A 22,082-nucleotide genomic window follows, 5' to 3' on the forward strand; every position below is an offset into this window, starting at 1 on the left:
TAACATTATCAGAAAATGGCTTCGGCATAATCAAAAATAAAGCAATACAATATCTTTAGATTCATAACTGGCTTGGTAACATAGCACTTTGGATGTTTCACAATTTTGGGGTTGAAATCTTTTTGTGTAATGGGGAAACAGCCAACATACTGTGGGGTCAGCATTGTGTAGCATTGGTGTAGGACTCACAGAGGGATCTGTGTTGGCTGGGCTGCTCTGAGCTGTGAAGGAGGCTACAGTGTGAAGGGAAAGTGATGGAATTTCTTTTTCAAATGTCCTTTTCCAGGCATAGTCCCAGCACTTTTTCCAGATGAGGAGAAGGAGGCCATTTTAGGGCAGATGAGAGATGAAGCTATGAAAGCTGGCACCAGTCCAGCAAAAGAGAGTATCTGGCAGTATTTTATTAACAAGAGTGCCAGTAATCTTCACATCATACTGGGCATGTCACCTGTTGGTGATTTACTACGGACACGATGCAGAAATTTCCCAGGTCTGTGAAACTTGTTTGGTTCCTTTGTCATGATGAGTATTTGTGTGTTTTAACATATGTTTGAAGAACAGCTTTGGTATTGACATAAACTAAAATGTTGCATTACGATTGCATTTAATCTGTAATCAAAGTGGGCTGCCAAGGACAATCTTCAAATCCACTGCTTTTACTTCTAAGGAGCTAACAATATGAAACACAGGATTCTTTCGGGGCCCAGATGTTGCACCATTCGACAGATGGGCTGAGCATTGATGGGCCTGATGGGCCTTTTCTTACCCTTCCTTTTGTATGTTTGCATGTACATAATTGCAAATTTCCGTAATCATTTTCTAACAGCCCTAAGTGCAGTATCTGGCTATCATAGGAACATAGGAACAGGAGTAGGCCATTCAGCCCCTCGTGGCTGCTCCGCCATTTGATAAGATCATGGCTGATCTGTGATCTAACTCCATATACCTACCTTTGGCCCATATCCCTTAATACCTTTGGTTGCCAAAAAGCTATCTCTCTCAGATTTAAATTTAGCAATTGAGCTAGTATCAATTGCCGTTTGCGGAAGAGAGTTCCAAACTTCTACCACCCTTTGTGTGTAGAAATGTTTTCTAATCTCGCTCCTGAAAGGTCTGGCTCTAATTTTTAGACTGTGCCCCCTACTCCTAAAATCCCCAACCAGCGGAAATAGTTTCTCTCTATCCACCCTATCTGTTCCCCTTAATATCTTATAAACTTCGATCAGATCACCCCTTAACCTTCGAAACTCCAGGGAATACAACCCCAATTTGTGTAATCTCTCCTTGTAACTTAACCCTTGAAGTCCGGGTATCATTCTAGTAAACCTACGCTGCACTCCCTCCAAGGCCAATATGTCCTTCCGAAGGTGCGGTGCCCAGAACTGCTCACAGTACTCCAACTGCGGTCTAACCAGGGTTTTGTATAGCTGCAGCATAATTTTTGCCCCCTTGTACTCTAGTCCTCCAGATATAAAGGCCAGCATTCCATTAGCCTTATTGATTATTTTCTGCACCTGTTCATGACACTTCAATGATCTATGTACCTGAACCCCTAAGTCCCTTTGGACATCCACTGTTTTTAACTTTTTACCATTTAGAAAGTACCCTGTTCTATCCTTTTTTGATCCAAAGTGGATGATCTCACATTTGTCTACATTGAATTCCATTTGCCACAGTTTTGCCCATTCACCTAATCTATCAATATCGCTTTGTAATTTTATGTTTTCATCTACACTGCGTACAATGCCACCAATCTTTGTGTCATCGGCAAACTTAGATATGAGACTTTCTATGCCTTCCTCTAAGTCGTTAATAAATATTGTGAATAATTGAGGCCCCAAGACAGATCCCAGCGGGACTCCACTAGTCACATCCTGCCAATGTGAGTACCTACCCATTATCCCTATTCTCTGTCGCCTTTCGCTCAGCCAACTTCCTAACCAAGTCCGTACTTTTCCCTCGATTCCATGGGCTTCTAACTTAGCTAACAGTCTCTTATGTGGGATCTTATCAAATGCCTTCTGGAAGTCCATATAAATAACATCTATTGACATTCCCCTGACCAGTCCTTTAGTCACCTCTTCAAAAAATTCAATCAGGTTTGTCAGGCACGACCTACCTTTCACAAATCCATGCTGGCTCTCTCTGATTAACTGAAAATTCTCGAGGTGTTCAGTCACCCTATCCTTAATTATAGACTCCAGCATTTTCCCCACAACAGATGTTAGGCTAACTGGTCTATAACTCCCTGGTTTCCCTCTCTCTCCCTTCTTAGAAAGCAGAGTGACATGTGCAATTTTCCAATCTAGAGGGACAGTTCCATGTGCAAGAGTTCTTGTTTGGGCTTTTCCCAACACTACTTTTCCTGTAAGCAGTCCACGGCCATTACTCTGCGTTCCTTCAATTCTGGCCTCTTGTGCATCCCCAATTTTCATCACTCCACCATTGGCGGCCGTACCTTCAGCTGCCTAGGTCCTAAGCCCTAGAATTCCCTCTCTAACTCTCTCCGCCTCTCCGCCTCTCTGCCTCTCCTCCTTTAAGACCCTCCGTAAAACCTACCTCTTTGACCAAGCCTTTGGTCACCAGTCCTAATATCTCCTTATGTGGCTCGGTGTCAAATTTTGTTTGATAATCGCTCCTGTGAAGTGCTTTGGGACCTTTTACTACTTTAAAGGCACTATATAAAACCAAGTTGTTGTTGTTACAACCTGAAAATGGTCAGTTCCACATTCTGCTGCACTGGGTCCTTGTAGCCCAAGGCTAACACTTACCCTGTTCAGCAGTAATGCTACACACTGAAATTTACATAGGATTCCCACAACATCTGTTGTCAATCCAGAAGGTGGAAAATATCAATCACTGTCCCCTTCTAACTAAAACTACCAATGGTTCCCTGCCATCTTGTTCCCCTCACCCCCCTCCCCCCAGTCTGGAAATGTCTCCCTAAACCACTTCACTTTACTACAGCAAAGTAGCTGTAAAATTCCCCCCCCCCCCACTGCAAATGATTCTGCATAAAAGATCATTGGTTGAGACAAAATCTCTGATTGCTGTGATTTATTACCTTTCAAACAAATGGGTACACTAGGGTAGTTACTGGAATAGTAAAACAGAGGCTTGGACTAATAATCCAGAGAATGTGTGTCCTCGTGGCACCTTGGCAATTTAAGAAATTAAATTCAGTTTTTAAAAAATTCTGGAAATAAGAAAAACATCTGGTATCAGTCGGAGTGATCATGAAGCTGTCGGATAATCATAAAAACCCAACTTGTTCACTAATGTCCTTAGGGAAGGAAACCTGCCGTCCTTACTCGGTCTGGCCTCTGTGTGACTCCAGTCCCACACCAACGTGGTTGCCTCTTAACTGCCCTCTGAAGTGGCCCAGCAGGTCACTCAGTGCAGTTGTATCAAACTGCCAGCGGTTCAAAAAGAACTAGGGATGGGCAATACATGCCAGCCTTGCCAGAGATGCCCACATCCTGAGAATGAATGAAAAAAAGAGAGCTAACAAAGATATTTGGGCCCCTTTGCAGTATGAATACACTGCCTGCTGAGTGTCCAAATTCGTGATAATATTGTTTTTGGCTCTACAAAAATTCTTCTGTTTGTATCTAAACATTTTTGTAGCATTGTTGCCATTCCATTTCATATTATTAAATGGCTCAAAAATGTAAACAGCTGAACTTTCAGTTTATTAACTCCATAAAAAGTTTTCCTGTGATAGTTATATATTCTTGCAGACTGCCTGTTCGCCATTTACCTGTTCTGTAGTTCAGTTCTCTGACTGAAAAAGATTTCTCTGTTCCAGGTCTGGTTAATAACACTGGGATTGATTGGTTTTTACCTTGGCCTCCCCAAGCTCTGATCGCTGTTGCTCAGTCATTTTTAGGTGAGGAGGAAACACTTTCCTAACTCTTTCCTCTGCATAAAACCATTAATTTGTTCAGTCAGTGAGCCTTTCAGGAAGGAAATATCACCTTGTATGTGTGGTGTTAGCTGAATAAATACATGATTTTGAAATACCGAGATACGTGGAGCTCTGAAAGACTTGTACGAGAACATTCTGCATCACTATCCTTTGCACTGTAGGAAGAAAAGAAACTGCATGGGATGGATCTTTACTGAGGCACATTTAACTGTTGCTTTCCATTACAGGAAAGAATCCAATGATTCCTTCTGAACATTTTGAGAATGTAATAGACCATGTGGTTATGGTGCATGGCTCTGTCGAAAATTTCAGTCTGATATTCCTGCAGAAGCTAAGACGCAGCAACTATGTCACTCCGAAAAACTACCTGGACTTCATTAATACATACGCTAGATTACTGGATGAGAAAGATGAATTTATTTTGGGTAGGAGCATACCTTTTGACAAAGAAAATACTTAAACCAGAAGTTTGAAAAAGTATGTTTATTGAGGAAACAATGAATTCTTTTTAAACCATTTACAACCATCCTAACACTTACTCTTAACTATAAACTTGTTAGCAAAATGTTAGCATTTATTTCATGTGCTGATATTTAATCAACCTACAGAGAAAACATAATAAATTCCATATAGTGCCTTCCACAACAACAATTTGCATTTATATAGCACCTTTAAAGTAGAAAAAGATCCCAAGGCACTTAGCAGAGGTGCAATCAGTTAAAAATGGACGCTGAGCCAAAGAAGGGGATATTGGTCACAGAGGTGGATTTTAAGGAAGATCTTAAAGGAGGCGAGGGAAGTGGACAGGTGGAGAGATTTGGGGAGGGAATTCCCAATTGTAGGGCCTAGACAGCTGGAGGAACGGGTGTCAGTGGTGCGGTGAAGGGGGGAGGGAAGATGCACAAGAGGCCAGAGTAGGAGGAACACAAAGTTCTATAGGGGATTGTAGGGCTGGATGAGGTTAGAGATAGGGACAGGCGAGGCTGTAAAGGGACTTAAACACAAGAGTGAGGGTATGGAGTTTGTGGCAGGGGTCAAAGGCAATGGCTTCAGTCTTCCCAATGTTTAACTGGAGGAAATTACAGCTCATCCAAGACTGGATTTGGGATAAGCTGTCTGACAACACAGGCAGTTGAGGGGTCAAGAGAGGTCAGAGGAGGTAGAGCTGGGTGTGGTCAGCATACATGTGAAAGCTGACTCCATTTCAGTAGATGATGTCACCAAGCGTGTAGATGAGGAGAAAGGGGCCAAGGATAGACCTTGGGGTCTCCAACGGTGCAGGAGCGGGAAGAGAAGCCATTGCAGACCATCCAACGTGTTGTGTGGCACTATCACCGTGCTAAATGGGATAGATTCAGAACAGATCTAGCAGCTCAAAACTGGACATCCATGAGGTGCTGTGGGCCATCAGCAGCAGCAGAATTGTATTCCAGCACAATCTGTAACCTCATGGCCCGACATATTCCTCACTCTACCATTACCAACAAGCCAGGGGATCAACCCTGGTTCAATGAGGAGTGTAGAAGAGCATGCCAGGAGCAGCACCAGGCGTACCTGAAAATGAGGTGCCAACCTGGTGAAGCTACAACTCAGGACTACATGCATGCTAAACAGCGGAAGCAACATGCTATAGACAGAGCTAAGCGATTCCACAACCAACGGATCAGATCAAAGCTCTGCAGTCCTGCCACATCCAGTCCACACCAACTAACGGGAGGAGGAGTCTCTGCAAACCTCCCCATCCTCAATGATGGCAGTGTCCAGCACGTCTGTGCAAAAGAAGAGGCTGAAGCATTTGTAACCATCATCAGCCAGAAGTGCCGAGTGAATGATCCATCTCGGCCTCCTCCCGATATCACCATCATCACAGAAGCCAGTCTTCAGCCAATTCAATTCACTTCACGTGACATCAAGAAACGGTTGAGTGCACTGGATACAGCAAAGGCTATGGGCCCCGACAACATCCCGGATGTAGTGCTGAAGACTTGTGCTCCAGAACTAGCCGTTGCCTCTAGCCAAACTGTTCCAGTACAGCTACAACACTGGCATCTACCCGACAAAGTGGAAAATTGCCCAGGTATGTCCTGTCCACAAAAAGCAGGACAAATCCAATCTGGCCAATTACCGCCCCATCAGTCTACTCTCAATCATCAGCTAAGTGATGGAAGGTGTCGTCGACAGTGCTATCAAGCGGCACTTACCAATAACCTGCTCACCGATGCTCAGTTTGTGTTCCGCCAGGACCACTCGGCTCCAAACCTCATTACAGCCTTGGTCCAAACATGGACAAAAGAGCTGAATTCCAGAGGTGAGGTGAGAGGGACTGCCCTTAACATCAAGGCAGCATTTGACCGAGTGTGGCACCAAGGAGCCCTAGTAAAATTGAGGTCAATGGGAATCAGGGGAAAACTCTCCAGTGGCTGGAGTCATACCTAGCACAAAGGAAGATGGTAGTGGTTGTTGGAGGCCAATCATCTCAGCCCCAGGACATTGCTGCAGGAGTTCCTCAGGGCAGTGTCCTCGGCCCAACCATCTTCAGCTGCTTCATCAATGACCTTCCCTCCATCGTAAGGTCAGAAATGGGGATGTTCGCTGATGATTGCACAGTGTTCAGTTCCATTCGCAACCCCTCAGATAATGAAGCAGTCCGAGCCCGCATGCAGCAAGACCTGGACAACATCTAGGCTTGTGCTGATAAGTGGCAAGTAACATTTGCGCCAGACAAGTGCCAGGCAATGACCATCTCCAATAAGAGAGAGTCTAACCACCTCCCCTTGACATTCAACAGCATTACCAATGCCAAATTTCCCACAATCAACATCCTGGGGGTCACCATTGACCAGAAACTTAACTGGACCAGCCACATAAATACTGTGGCTACAAGAGCAGGTCAGAGGCTGGGTATTCTGTGGCGAGTGACTCACCTCCTGACTCCCCAAAGCCTTTCCACCATCTACAAGGCACAAGTCAGGAGTGTGATGGAATACTCTCCACTTGCCTGGATGAGTGCAGCTCCAACAACACTCAAGAAGCTCGACACCATCCAGGACAAAGCAGCCCGCTTGATTGGCACCCCATCCACCACCCTAAACATTCACTCCCTTCACCACCGGCGCACTGTGTGTACCATCCACAGGATGCACTGCAGCAACTCGCCAAGACTTCTTCGATAACACCTCCCAAACCTGCGACCTCTACAAACTGGAAGGACAAGGGCAGCAGGCACATGGGAACACCACCACCTGCATGTTCCTCTCCAAGTCACACACCATCCCGACTTGGAAATATATCGCCACTGGGTCAAAATCCTGGAACTCCCTACCTAACAGCACTGTGGGAGAACCTTCACCACACGGACTGCAGCGGTTCAAGAAGGTGGCTCACCACCACCTTCTCAAGGGCAATTAGGGATGGGCAATAAATGCTGGCCTCGCCAGTGACACCCACATCCCATGAACGAATAATAAAAAAAAAATTCTCTGGCTACAATTGGATAAGTAAAAGGGGTACCAAGTGAGGGCAGTCTTACTGAGCTGGACAACGGAGGAGAGGCGTTGGGGGAGGATGATATGGTTGAACGTGTCAAAAGCTGCAGACAGGTCGAGAAGGATGAGGAGAGATAGTTTACCAAGATCACAGTCACAGAGGATGTCATTTTAACCTTCATTTCAGTGCTGTGGCGGGGGTGGAAACCTAATTGGAGAGATTCAAATATGGAGGTACGGGAAAGATGGGCACGGATTTGGGAGGCAACAACACGTTTAAGAACTTTGGAGAGGAAATGGAGTTTGGAATTAGGGCAGTCTTTTACAAGGAAAGAGGGGTCGAGAATGTTTTTTTTGAGGAGGGGGTGATGACTGTCGTCTTGAAAGGGAGAGGGACATAGTACCTGAGGAGAGGGAGCCATTACAATGTTAGCTAGAATGGGGGCAAGGAAGAGAAGTTGGGTGATTAGCAGTTCAGTGGGAGTGAGATCAAGAGTGCAGGAGGTGAGTCTCATGGACAAGATGAGCTTGGAGAAGGCGTGAGGGGGAGATAGGATAGAAACTAGAAAGTTCAGGACTAGGGCGGGGGGTGCCTCGGGGTAGGTTTGGCTTGGTGTGCAAGGGATGGGGAAGAAAAGGAAGCAGCAGAGGCAGCTGAACGGATGGTCTCAATCTTAGTGACAAAGAAGTCCATGGCACTTGGTGAACAAGGCAAAATGTGAATCCTTAAGCTGCTTTATTTCATGGTAAGAACAGCCATTATGACAAGACTCAATGAATTCAATCGTTACAACTTATCTTCACATAATACAAAATAAAGAACATTCTTGCCCACATCTGTGGGTCATCGAACTTCATTTAAACAAATGGCATCTGACTATCCTCCAGCGTGTCTAACCTCTTGCCTCAGTGAGAACCTTACAGAATTACATTTGACAAAGCCTTTGCAGCCTTCTTGCTTCAAAGAAGTGCCTCTCCCTGCCTGTCTGTGTCCCTGTTTCTGTCTATTCGCCCTCTGTTCCCAAACAATGGGAGCAAAGACTTCCAACACAAATGGGTGTGAGGTGTCTTTTGATTGCCATGACAGTTTAATGAATTGCTTATTATTTACAGTCTATTGGAAAACAAGATCAAAGCTAGCTTATTATCATCTTTGCTACCTAGGAACTCAGCCTTTTATTTTAACTTGTGCAACTACCCTATATGTTTTTAAAAACTGAACATTAAAAGTAACTCTTTTTCCACATCATATCTGATGTGGTTCAATGGTCAGAAAATGCCAAAATCTGACTGTGTTAAATTAGAAGCAATGGGAATTCCATTCGGATATATTAAGCATTCGTATCCCATGGTGTAATTTCTGTTTCAAACATGAGATATGTGAATGATTGGCTTCAACCAATTAAAATCCACTCTCCTTTTCCATCTTCCCAGCTCAATGTAGGCGTTTGGAGGGAGGATTAGACAAGTTAAAGGAGGCCAGTATTCAACTAGCAGAGTTAAACATGAAGCTTGCAGAACAAAAGATTATACTGGCAGAGAAAACGGAAGCCTGTGAAGCTCTATTGGCAGAGATCGCCATCAACACTGCTGTGGGTAAGGCCAGCTTAGGTGGGAGATTGCGGGCACCTTCTTGGTTACTAATTGTTAGTTAATACTGCTAAGAGCGAGTGGTAATATTAATGCCATTTATAAACACAAATCTGTGATCATTTTAATAACAGGCCACTACTCTCTCTTTTTGTCCCTTACTGCTACTAGGCTACCTCTTTCAGTTGAGAAGATGGTACTACATGGTCCCTGCCTTTATTATCACTTAAATTATTAGACAAGGATGCACATATCTCAGGGCACCTCATAAGAACAGGAGTAATCCATTCAGCCCCTCAAGCCATTCAGTTAGATCATGGCTGATCTGTACTCGTTACCCTCCTTGGCTCCATATCCCTCGATACCATTACCCAACAAAAATCTATCGATCTCAGTCCTGAAAGCTCCAATTGATCCACAGCATTCACAGCTATTTTAGGGAGAGAGTTCCAAATTTTTACTACCCTTTGTGTGATAAAGTGCTTCCTGGTTTCATTTGTGAACAGCCTAGCTCTAATTTTAAGATTATATCCCCTTGTTCTGGATTCCACTCAATGAGTTGGCATGTGGGTTCAAACTAGCCACTTCACAGGGTAGCTGGTTTCAGCTATGCTGCTCCAGTGACACACTGAGTGGGGCCAGATACTCCCTACAGGGGCCAGGTACTCGCTACCAGGGGTCAGGTACTCCCTACCAGGGGCCAGGTACTCCCCTACAGGGGCCGGGTACTCCCCTACAGGGGCCGGGTACTCCGCTACAGGGGCCAGGTACTCCGCTACAGGAGCAAGATACTCCGCTACAGGGGCCAGGTACTCCCCTACACGGGCCAGGTACTCCCCTACACGGGCCAGGTACTCCCCTACAGGAACGAGATACTCCCCTACACGGGCCAGGTACTCCCCTACAGGAACGAGATACTCCCCACAGGGGCCAGATACTCCCCTACAGGAGGAAGATACTTCCTGCAAGGGCCAGATAGAAAATTGCAGGGAGCATTTTCCCGTGGGTTCCAATCATGCAACACTTGCAGATGCTAGCTGAAGAGCAGTGTTACAAATTTCATGTCTGCAGCTGATATTCTCTCAGGTTCAGCATCACCGGGCACTCCCATAAACAGACCTTCTGATGCCCGTGATCTGGAGAGTGTCTAACATTTAGTTACACAATCGCATGATCCAGGCCCATAATATGATCTGGCATGTGTTATTATGGGCATTTCTTCTATCTTTTGGTAAGCGTTATAGTGGGACAAGGCCAATATCCCTGGATATAGAGTTTTTAAGCAGGATAGAGTGGGTGATAAAAAAGGAGCAGGGGTAGCATTAATGGTTAAAGAATCAATTACAGTTGTAAGAAGGGATGATATGCTAAATGGATCATCAATCAAGGCCATATGGGTTGAGCTAAGAAATAAAAAAGGGGCAGTCACACTACTAGGAGTGTACTATAGACCCCCGAATAACGAAAGGGAGATAGAAGAACAAATATGTAGGCAAATTTCCGAGGGCTAAAATAAGAGGGCAATAATAGTAGGGGACTTCAACTACCCGAACATCAACTGGGATTCAAACAGTGTGAGGGGCACAGAGGGCGCAAAATTCTTGATCGGTATCCAGGAGACCTTTTTTAGCCAGTACGTGACAAGCCCAACAAGAGGGGATGCAATTCTAGATTTAGTCCTGGGAAATGAAGATGGGCAAGTGGGTGAAGTGACAGTGGGTGACCATATTGGGGGTAGTGCCCACAATTCAGTTAGTTTTAGCATTATTATGGAAAAGGACAGAGTTAAATCAGGAGTAAACGTTTTAAATTGGGAGATGGCAAATTTTACAGAACTAAGAGCTGATTTGGCAGAAATGGACTGGTCACAACTACTTGAGGAGAAATCAGTGGCAAGCCAGTGGGAGGCACTAAAAAGTGAAATTCTACGGGTACAATGCAGACACGTCCCCTCAAAGAAAAAGGGTGGCACTGCCAAATTTAGAGCCCCCTGGTTGTCTAGAAGTATACGGGGCAAGATAAAGCAGAAAAAGAAAGCTTATGACTGTCACAGAAAACTAAATACAGCAGAAAGCCTAGAGGAGTATAGAAAGTACAGGGATGACTTAAAAAAGGAAATAAGGAGAGCAAAGCGAGGGCATGAAAAAATATTAGCCAGTAAGATTAAAGAAAACCCAAAGATGTTTTATCAGTACATTAAGAACAAGAGGATAGCTAAGGAAAAGGTGGGACCTATCAGGGATGATAAGGGTAACTTGTGTGTAGAAGCAGAGGATGTGGGTAGGGTTTTAAATGAATATTTTGTCTCCGTATTCACAAAGGAAAGGGATGATCTGGATGTAGTAGTTAAAGAGGAGAGTTGTGAAATATTGGATAAGGTAAACATAACGAGAGAGGAAGTACTGGAGGGACTGGAATCCTTGAAAGTTGATAAGTCACCAGGGCCGGATGGATTGTTTCCTAGGCTATTGAAGGAAGCCAGGGAGGAAACAGCGGATGCTCTGAGGATCATTTTCCAATCCTCACTAGATACAGGGGAGGTACCGGAGGACTGGAAGACTGCAAACGTAGTACCATTGTTTAAAAAGGGTACGAGGGAACGGCCGAACAATTATAGGCTGGTCAGTCTTACCTCGGTGGTGGGCAAACTATTAGAATCAATACTGAGAGATAGGATAAACTGTCACTCGGAAAGGCATGGTTTAATCAGGGATAGTCAGCATGGATTTGTTCAGGGAAGGTCATGCCTTACAAATCTGATTGAATTCTTTGAGGAAGTGACAAGGAGGATTGATGAGGGTCGTGCAGTGGATGTTGTCTACATGGATTTTAGTAAGGCATTTGACAAGGTCTCACATGGCAGACTGGTCAGAAAGGTAAAAGCCCATGGGATACAGGGAAATGTGGTGAATTAGATCCAAAATTGGCACGGTAACAGGAAACAAAGGGTAAAAGTCGATGGATGTCTTTGCGAATGGAAATCTGTTTCCAGTGGTGTGCCACAGGGCTCATTGTTGGGTCCCTTGCTGTTTGTGGTATATATTAATGATTTGGACTCGAATGTAGGGGGCATGATTGGCAAATTTGCAGACGACACATAAATTGTCCGTGTAGTTGATAGTGAAGAGGATAGTTGTAGACTCCAAGAAGATATCAATGGGTTGGTGGGGTGGGCGGAAAAGTGGCAAATGGAGTTCATCCCGGAGAAGTGTGAGGCAATGCACTTAGGGAGGGCAAAAGTAAAAGGGAATATGCAGTAAACGGGAATATATTGAGAGGGGTAGAGGAAGTGAGAGACCTTGGAGTGCACGTGCACGGGTCCCTGAAGGTGTCAGTACAGGTAGATAAGGTTGTGAAGAAGGCATACGGAATGCTCTCCGTTATTAGCCGAGGCATAGATTACAAAAGCAGGGATGTAATGATGGAACAGTATAAAACGCTGGTCAGGCCACAGCTGGAGTATTGTGCGCAGTTCTGGTCACCACATTACAGGAAGGACATAACTGCTCTGGAGAGAGTGCAGAGAAGATTTACAAGAATGTTGCCAGGGCTTGAAAATTGCAGCTACGAGGAGAGATTGGATAGGCTGGGGTTGTTTTCCTTGGAGCAGAGGAGGCTGAGGGGAGACTTGATTGAGGTGCACAAAATTATGAGGGGCCCAGATAGAGTAGACAGGAAGTACCTGTTTCCCCTAGCGGAGAGTTCAAGAACTAGAGGACATAGATTTAAGCTGATTGGCGGAAGGATTAGAGGGGACATGAGGAAAAACTTTTTTACCCAGAGGGTGGTAGGTGTATGGAATTCGCTGCCCGAATTGGTGGTAGAGGCAGGGACCCTCAACTCTTTTAAAAAGTACCTGGACCTGCACCTAAAGTGCTGTAAGCTGCAGGGCTACGGACCGGGTGCTGGAAGGTGGGATTAGAATGGGCACCTGGTTGTTCTTGAAGCCGGCACGGACACAATGGGCTGAATGGCCCCCTCCTGTGCTGTATCTTTTCTATGGTTCAATGGTAAATCAACAAGCTGGTTTATTTTATATGAAATTCATAAATGAACAGAAAACGGTTTTCACAGTGAGATTTAGTTATTTCCTGTCATTCCTTGTAATATCAAAAATAATAGATTAAGCAAACCTTGCCCTTGATATGAGCCTACCTCACTTTACAAGTCAGTACCACTGAACTGATTAGCACTAACTTTTCCTATTAGATGCCACACGTGTTTGTGCATTGCCCCTCGAGTGTCTCACAGCACTCTTCTGGCTGGAGAAAAAGTGAGATTCTTCTGCCTCTCTTGTTGATCCAGACTCCGCAAAACCTGCTAAAGGCTGTCGTTTCTCCACAGAGAGAGAGGAAACCAAAGGTGTAACCTGTGCACCACTCCCCAGCTTTCTGTGTTAAGGACTGGCTCTCTGAGTTGCCATTCAAAACTAACACCTCAGACGACTAATATCTTCCCTTCCCCTTGGTGTGGGAGCCATGACAACATGAGCTACTAGCCAAAACCCCTGCTGTGCTTAGTGAATGGAGGCTATTTTAATATTACAGGTGTGAATATCTCCAAGAGGTCATGTTTAACTAACTTGACTGAGTTTTTTGATGAGGTAACAGAGAGGGTTGATGAGGGCAATGTGGTTGATGTGGTGTATATGGACTTCCAAAAGACGTTTGATAAACTGCCACATAATAGGCTTGTCAGCAAAGTTGCAGCCCATGGAATAAAAGGGGCGGTGGCAGCATGGATACAAAATTGACTAGGTGACTGGAAATAGTGGTGAACGATTGTTTTTCAGACTGGAGGAAAGTATACAGTGGTATTCTCCAGGGTTGGTACTGGGACCATTGCGTTTTTTGATATATATTAATGACTTGGACTTGGGTGTACAGGGCACAATTTCAAAATTTGCAGATGACACAAAACTTGGAAGTGTAGTAAACAGTGAGGAGAATAGTGTTAGACTTCAAGAGGACAGACTGGCTGGTGGAATGGGTGGACATGTGGCAGACGAAATTTAACGCAGAGAAGTGCGAAGTGTTACATTTCGGTAGGAAGAACGATGGGAGGCAATATAAACCAAAGGGCACAATTCTAAAACGGGTGCAGGAACAGAGATATCACTGAAGGTGGCAGGGCAGGTTGAGCATGCGGTTAGAAAAGCATACGGGATCCTGGGCTTTATAAATAGAGGCATAGAGTACAAAAGTAAGGAGGTTATGATGAACCTTTATAAAACACTGGTTCGGCCACAACTGGAGTATTGTGTCCAGTTCTGGGCACCGCACTTTAGGAAGGATGTGAAGACCTTGGAGAGGGTGCAGAAGAGATTTACTAGAATGGTTCCAGGGATGAGGGACTTTAGTTATGTGGTTAGACTGGAGAAGCTGGGGTTGTTCTCCTTGGAACAGAGAAGGTTGAGAGGAGATTTGATCGAGGTATTCAAAATCATGAGGGGTCTAGACAGAGTAGATAGAGAGAAACTGTTCCCATTGGCAGAGGGGTCGAGAACCAGAGGACATAGATTTAAGGTAATTGGCAAAAGAACCAAAGGCGACATGAGGAAAAACTTTTTTACGTAGCAAGTGGTTATGATCTGGACTGCACTGCCTGCGGGAGTGGTGGAGGCAGATCCGATTGTGGCCTTCTAAAGGGAATTGAATAAGTACTTGAAAGAAAAATATTTGCAGGGCTACGGGAAAAGGGCAGGGGAGTGGGACTAGCTGGATTGCTCTTGCAGAGAGTTGGCATGGGCTCGATGGGCCGAATGGCCTCCTTCTGTGCTGTAACCTTTCTATGATTCTATGATAACCATTATCTCAAACTAATCTGGTATCTGAGAAGCACAATTCTGAGATGGCTGATATGTAAGGTGGTTTGCTGTAAACAACATCCCAGGCAGCATTTGTGTTTCTGGGAGTTAACGTTTGTGAACTGAACTTAACTACATAGCAACATTGTCATATAAATTAACTGCAAATTCCTTGTAGGCCAAATAGGTAAACATTTTGAAACATGACCACCAGTACTGTTGAAGGCTTGGGTGCAGATTGCCCATTTGCCCTCTTTCTACAAACGATTGTGTGGCCAAAGAGACTTGTATAAATAGAAAAAGGGAATTGCATAATGCTACTTCATATTCTCACTTTAAAAAAAATTATGCAGGCAAAGGGTTAATATTATATGGGCTGATTGACCCCAGTTTTGTGATAAAAAGAATGTCTATGACTTTAGGCTGGGGTTTAGAGATTTTCAGCCTTATTTCAGAATTGTTTTTCTTTTGGATACATTGACCTCAAAATTCCTCCCAATGGTGCCATCCAGTGCAGAGTTTGCAATAAGGGCACCTAATTTGCATGGGATAAGTGCACATCTCTGGGGTCTGTGGTCCTTTGCCCCCAACCCCTGCCCTCCTATGGGGCTCGATCTATGATCTGGAACTTTTTGAAGTAAATAGCTGGCATGTGTTAGCCAGTCATACTTACGGACTCACTGTTACTCCACCATTTGTAAAAGCTTAGTGAATGACCTGCTTTTAATTGAACTTATCACAGTATTTAATTTGAGCCTATGTGTAAGCTATCCTTGAATTTGAATTTAGTGCAGCGCTGTCGGAAGTGTAAATAAATACAGATTTACAGCTCCATCCTCGTACGTTTTTCAGCTGAGGAGAAGAAGCAGCTCGCAGAAGAGAAAGCTACCGAGATAGAGGAACAAAATAAGGTGATAGCAGTAGAAAAGCAAGATGCAGAGAATTCCTTGGCTGAAGCTTTACCTGCTCTGGAGGCTGCTAGAATAGCATTGCAGAGTCTCGAGAAGTCCGATGTCACTGAGATCAGGTAATTAGCAGCCACCTTCATACAGTAATTGGCATTTAAATAATCTAAGCTATTTATTTCCACAAGATGTTTTGTTCAATACTGACATTAATTAACACATTTATTTAACATCTTGTACCATTTCTGCAATATTTCTCTGTGCTTTTAACTGCATATTTCACTAAACCACATCACCATAGAATGAGTTTTGAACAGCACTGTTATATTTAAATATTTGGTTTTGGTACCGTCCTCACATTGTATGGGGATAACAAAAACAACCTGCATTTATATAGCGCCTTTAACATAGTAAAATGTCCCAAGGCGCTTCACAGGAGCAATTATCAAACAAACATTTGACACCGAACCGCATAGATATTAGGACACGTGACAAAAAGCTTGGTCAAAGTGGTAGGTTTTATGGAGCATCTTAAAAGAGGAGAGGTAGAGAGGAGGAGAGGTTTAGGGAGAAATTCCAGAGCTTAGGGCCTAGGGAGCTGAAGACATGGCCGCCAATGGTGGAGCGACGGAAATCGGGGATGCACAAGAGGCCAAAGTTGGAGGAGCGCAGAGTTCTCGGATTGTAGGCAACGTTCCCTCTAATTTTTTTCGGCCATGTACGGAATGAATTTGGGTTTGTGCATGATATAAAGCCTGTGAGTGCCACCGTAAAAAAATCACAACTTTGAATAGAACATCTTTTTAGAAAACATTATTCAGGGTAAATAACTAACACAACAAATGTACAAAATAATGGATAATTGTAACAATTTAATGTTATATTGGCTGATAAATTTATATAATTTATGAAATGCACTAGAGGTCTGATAACACAATGTCCCCATGATCAGACAGTCTGATAACACAATGCCCCCATGATCAGACAGTCTGATAACACAATGTCTCCATGATCAGACAGGCTGATAACACAATGCCCCCATGATCAGACAGGCTGATAACACAATGCCCCCATGATCAGACAGTCTGATAACACAATGTCTCCATGATCAGACAGTCTGATAACACAATGGCCCCATGATCAGACAGGCTGGTAACACAATGCCCCCATGATCAGACAGTCTGATAACACAATGTCTCCATGATCAGACAGGCTGGTTACACAATGTCTCCATGATCAGACAGTCTGATAACACAATGCCTTCATGATCAGACAGTCTGATAACACAATGCCTTCATGATCAGACAGTCTGGTTACACAATGCCTCCATGATCAGACAGTCTGATAACACAATGCCCCCATGATCAGACAGTCTGATAACACAATGTCTCCATGATCAGACAGACTGGTATCACAATGCCCCCATGATCAGACAGACTGGTATCACAATGCCCCCATGATCAGACAGACTGGTTACACAATGTCTCCATGATCAGACAGACTGGTTACACAATGCCCCCATGATCAGACAGACTGGTAACACAATGCCCCCATGATCAGACAGACTGGTATCACAATGCCCCCATGATCAGACAGACTGGTTACACAATGTCTCCATGATCAGACAGACTGGTTACACAATGCCCCCATGATCAGACAGACTGGTATCACAATGCCCCCATGATCAGACAGACTGGTATCACAATGCCCCCATGATCAGACAGACTGGTTACACAATGTCTCCATGATCAGACAGACTGGTTACACAATGCCCCCATGATCAGACAGACTGGTAACACAATGTCCCCATGATCAGACAGACTGGTATCACAATGCCCCCATGATCAGACAGACTGGTTACACAATGTCTCCATGATCAGACAGACTGGTTACACAATGCCCCCATGATCAGACAGACTGGTTACACAATGTCTCCATGATCAGACAGACTGGTTACACAATGCCCCCATGATCAGACAGACTGGTTACACAATGCCCCCATGATCAGACAGACTGGTAACACAATGCCCCCATGATCAGACAGACTGGTAACACAATGCCCCCATGATCAGACAGACTGGTTACACAATGCCCCCATGATCAGACAGACTGGTTACACAATGCCCCCATGATCAGACAGACTGGTAACACAATGCCCCCATGATCAGACAGACTGGTTACACAATGCCCCCATGATCAGACAGACTGGTAACACAATGCCCCCATGATCAGACAGACTGGTAACACAATGCCCCCATGATCAGACAGTCTGATAACACAATGCCCCCATGATCAGACAGACTGGTTACACAATGTAAACAACTATAGAACAGCTGTTCTATAAGCATTCCCTTTTATCAACAAGCTTCTTATATGGCATCTTTTCAAACATTGGATTGGAAACAAGCAAACACCATTCCTACATTTTAGAAAGCCAACAAGTCTGACCATGGCCCATTAGTCCAGTATCTGTAATGGAAGCCATTCTGAGGCATGGCTTGTAGGTTCCCTATTTAGCAACAGCTAGCATGGATTTAGAAGATCCTGCTTGTGAATTCTGACTGACATCTTGGAATAATTTGCGAACAAAATAGATAGTGAAATTCCCTTTGATATAGTTTATTTAAACTTTCAGAACGCTTTTGACAAGGTTCCATATGAAAGACTTCTAATGAAACTAAAAACCATGGGAATCAATACAAAATTAGATAAGAAGATAGATAAAACAATAGCAAAGAGAAGAAGTATATTGTCAGAATAGTGGGAGCTATTAAGTGAAGTATCACAGGAATTAGTGCTTGGAAATGCAGCAAATGGGATAGAACTAGCATGGGGACGTAGAAAGGGGTAACAATAGCCTCACAACTTTCAATGTTGATTTAATGTGAAGAAGCAACTAAAAAGCAAATGGAATGTTAGGGCGTGTAATCAAACACTGGAGCATATGTCTTCAGAGGTTATGGTGAGGTTTTATAATGTACGGAGCACTGTGAACAGTTTTGATCATCACACTGGTGAAAGGCTATCCATGCATGAGAAAGAGTACAAAGAGCAATAGGAATCATCCCACGTGCAACAGGGTTGAGATATGAGTGACGATTAAGGAAGCTTAAGTTCGACAGACTAGAGAGGAAAATGTTAAGGGGGCTTAATTGAGATATAAGACCAGATGACAGCGTGACGCCATATTTCACTCTTTCTGCTCTTAGTGCCTTAGTAATCCTGGGTGCTAGTTGCACCTGTAATCAACAACTGCCCAGCAGTACTAGGTAATGGGAGAAATGGCAGCAACTTTAACATAACACGACAGGCACTTAAAGGAAGAGATGGACATCCAATCTAATGCCTATCAGCTGCAGCTCCTTCAGGGATGCTGCGTGACCCTTCAAATTACTACCGGCATTGCGATTCTGCAGCAACAGCCATTCCACCCCCATCCAGTGCAGGCAGCAACACTGCCCAGGACCCCAGCAAAACTATTTAAATGACGCTGATCTTGGTTAATTTACAGGGACAGTAGCGGGTTAGACAGGCAGGCGGCTGTTCTGTCTCCAGCCACACCTCTGCCGCTGGCCAGGAACGTCCTGGCTGAACTCGTTCCCTGCTGTAAATCCATGCTGACTCATTATTATTCCACATTTCTCTTAGTGTCTCATTATTCAGGATGTCCAATGAAACACTTCCCTTACCTGTTTTCTCCTTCCCATTGGCTCTCACCATAGAATCATAGACATTTACGGCACAGAAGGAGGCCATTCGGCCCATTGTGCCTGTGCCGGCCGAAAAAGAGCCACCCAACCTAATCCCACTTTCCAGCACTTGGTCCGTAGCCTTGTAGTTTACGGCACCTCAAGCGCACATCCAAGTACCTTTTAAATGCAATGAGGGTTTCTGCCTCTACCACAGTTTCAGGCAGTGAGTTCCAGACCCCCACCATCCTCTGGGTGAAAAAATTTCTCCTCAACTCCCCTCTAATCCTTCCACCAATCATTGTAAATCTATGCCCGCTGATTATTGACCACCTTTGCTAAGGGAAATAGGTCCTTCCTATCCACTCTATCTAGGGCCCTCTTAATTTTATACACCTCAATTAAATCACTCCTCAGCCTCCTCTGTTCCAAAGAAAATAACCCCAGCCTATCCAATCTTTCCTCATAGCTAAAATTCTCCAGCCCTGGCAACATCCTCGTAAATCTCCTCTGTACCCTCTCTAGTGCAATCACATCTTTCCTGTAATATGATGACCAGAACTGTACGCAGAAGTCTAGCTGTGGCCTAACCAATGTTTTATACAGTTCTAGCATAACCTCCCTGCTCTTATATCCTATGCCTCAGCTAATAAAGGAAAGTATCCCGTATGCCTTCTTAAACACCTTATCTATCTGTCCTGCTACCTTCAGGGATCTGTGGACATGCATTCCAAGCTCCCTCTCTTCCTCTACACTTCTCAGTATCCTCCCATTTATTGTGTATTCCCTTGTCTTGTTTGCCCTCCCCAAATGCATTACCTCACACTTCTCCAGATTTAATTCCATTTGCCACTTTTCTGCCCACCTGACCAGTCCATTGATATCTTCCTGCAGTCCACAGCTTTCCTCCTCACTATCAACCACATGGCCAATTTTTGTATCATCTGCAAACTTCTTGATCAAACCCCCCACATTCAAGTCCAGGTCATTAATATATACCACAAAAAGTGAGATAGATCCTTACTTGGTAATTGAGGGTATTAAGGGATCTGGAAAGACAGCATGAAATTGGATTAAGTCATGGAGCTGCATTGGCTAACAAAATGGGGGAGCAATGGAGCAGACATGAAGGCCAAATGGCCTGCTTCTGTTTTCTTGCCCCCTAAAAAGCAGGTTTGTGATCTTAGTCATAATGTGGGAAAGACGGAAAAGACTTGAGATCAGGTAGCCTCGATCAATTTTTATATTGCATGGTGGCCAAATCAAAAATGATGCTGGTGGAGGCAAGCATGTTTCCTACCTGGGCAGGAGGGTCGGGGACAAGAAAGGGGTAAAATACATTTAAAATTAAAAATGGCAAAAAATGCTGCCTTCAACTTCCAATAATATCTTAGAAATGGCTGTACCCAAAACCTTTACTGTCTCCTTTAACAGTGAGTGGCAATAGAATTCATGAACTATCCTCCAGTCCTGCCACATCCAGTCGTGAATGGTGGTGGACAATTAAACAACTAATGGGAGGAGGAAGCTTTGTAAACATCCCCATCCTCAATGATGGCCGAGTCCAGCACGTGAGTGCAAAAGACAAGGCTGAAGCGTTTGCAACCACCTTCAGCCAGAAGTGCCGAGTGGATGATCCATCTCTGCCTCCTCCCGATATCCCCACCATCACAGAAGCCAGTCTTCAGCCAATTCGATTCACTCCACAAGATATCAAGAAACAGCTGAGTGCACTGGATACAACAAAGGCTATGGGCCCCGACAACATCGCGGCTATAGTGCTGAAGCCTTGTGCTCCAGAACTAGCTGCGCCTCTAGCCTAGCTGTTCCAGTACAGCTACAACACTGGCATCTACCCGACAAAGTGGAAAATTGCCCAGGTATGTCCTGTCCACAAAAAGCAGGACAAATCCAATCCGGCCAATTACCGCCCCATCAGTCTACTCTTAGTCATCAGCAAAGTGATGGAAGGTGTCGTCGACAGTGCTATCAAGCGGCACTTACTCATCAATAACCTGCTCACCGATGCTCAGTTTGGGTTCCGCCAGGACCACTCGGCTCCAGACCACATTACAGCCTTGGTCCAAACATGGACAAAAGAGCTGAATTCCAGAGGTGAGGTGAGAGTGACTGCCCTTGACATCAAGGCAGCATTTGACCAAGTGTGGCACCAAGGAGCCCTAGTAAAATTGAAGTTAATGGGAATCAGGGGAAAACTCTCCAGTGGTTGGAGATATACCTAGCACAAAGGAAGATGGTAGTGGTTGTTGGAGGCCAATCATCTCAGCCCCAGGACATTGCTGCAGGAGTTCCTCAGGGCAATGTCCCAGGCCCAACCATCTTCAGCTGCTTCATCAATGACCTTCCCTCCATCATAACGTCAGAAATGGGGATGTTCGCTGATGATTGCACAGTGTTCAGTTCCATTCGCAACCCCTCAAATAATGAAGCAGTCTGAGCCCACATGCAGCAAGACCTGGACAACATCCAGGCTTGTGCTGATAAGTGGCAAGTAACATTCGCACCGGACAAGTGCCAGGCAATGACCATCTCCAACACGAGAGAGTCTAACCACCTCCCCTTGACATTCAACGGCATCACCATCACCGAATCCCCCACCATCAACATCCTGGGGGTCACCATTGACCAGAAATTTAACTGGACCAGCCATATAAATAC

General features: G+C 44.6%; 1 protein-coding gene across 2 annotated transcripts in view; it reads left to right on the forward strand.

Moving 5' to 3' along the window:
• Positions 1–22,082, forward strand: part of dnah10 (dynein axonemal heavy chain 10) — a 248,394-nt gene that overhangs the window by 157,061 nt on the left and 69,251 nt on the right. For both annotated transcript variants that reach the window (XR_010967225.1, XM_068006240.1), the window contains exons 53-57: positions 287–490; positions 3,809–3,889; positions 4,156–4,353; positions 8,848–9,009; positions 15,662–15,836. Coding sequence is in view for 1 of the 2 variants with exons in the window: in XM_068006240.1 (XP_067862341.1) it covers positions 287–490; positions 3,809–3,889; positions 4,156–4,353; positions 8,848–9,009; positions 15,662–15,836 (820 nt within the window). In the remaining variant the exon portion in view is untranslated. The remainder of the gene's footprint in view (positions 1–286; positions 491–3,808; positions 3,890–4,155; positions 4,354–8,847; positions 9,010–15,661; positions 15,837–22,082) is intronic.

This window comes from Heptranchias perlo, chromosome 25 (assembly GCF_035084215.1).
Source record: "Heptranchias perlo isolate sHepPer1 chromosome 25, sHepPer1.hap1, whole genome shotgun sequence".
Lineage (NCBI taxonomy): Eukaryota > Metazoa > Chordata > Chondrichthyes > Hexanchiformes > Hexanchidae > Heptranchias > Heptranchias perlo.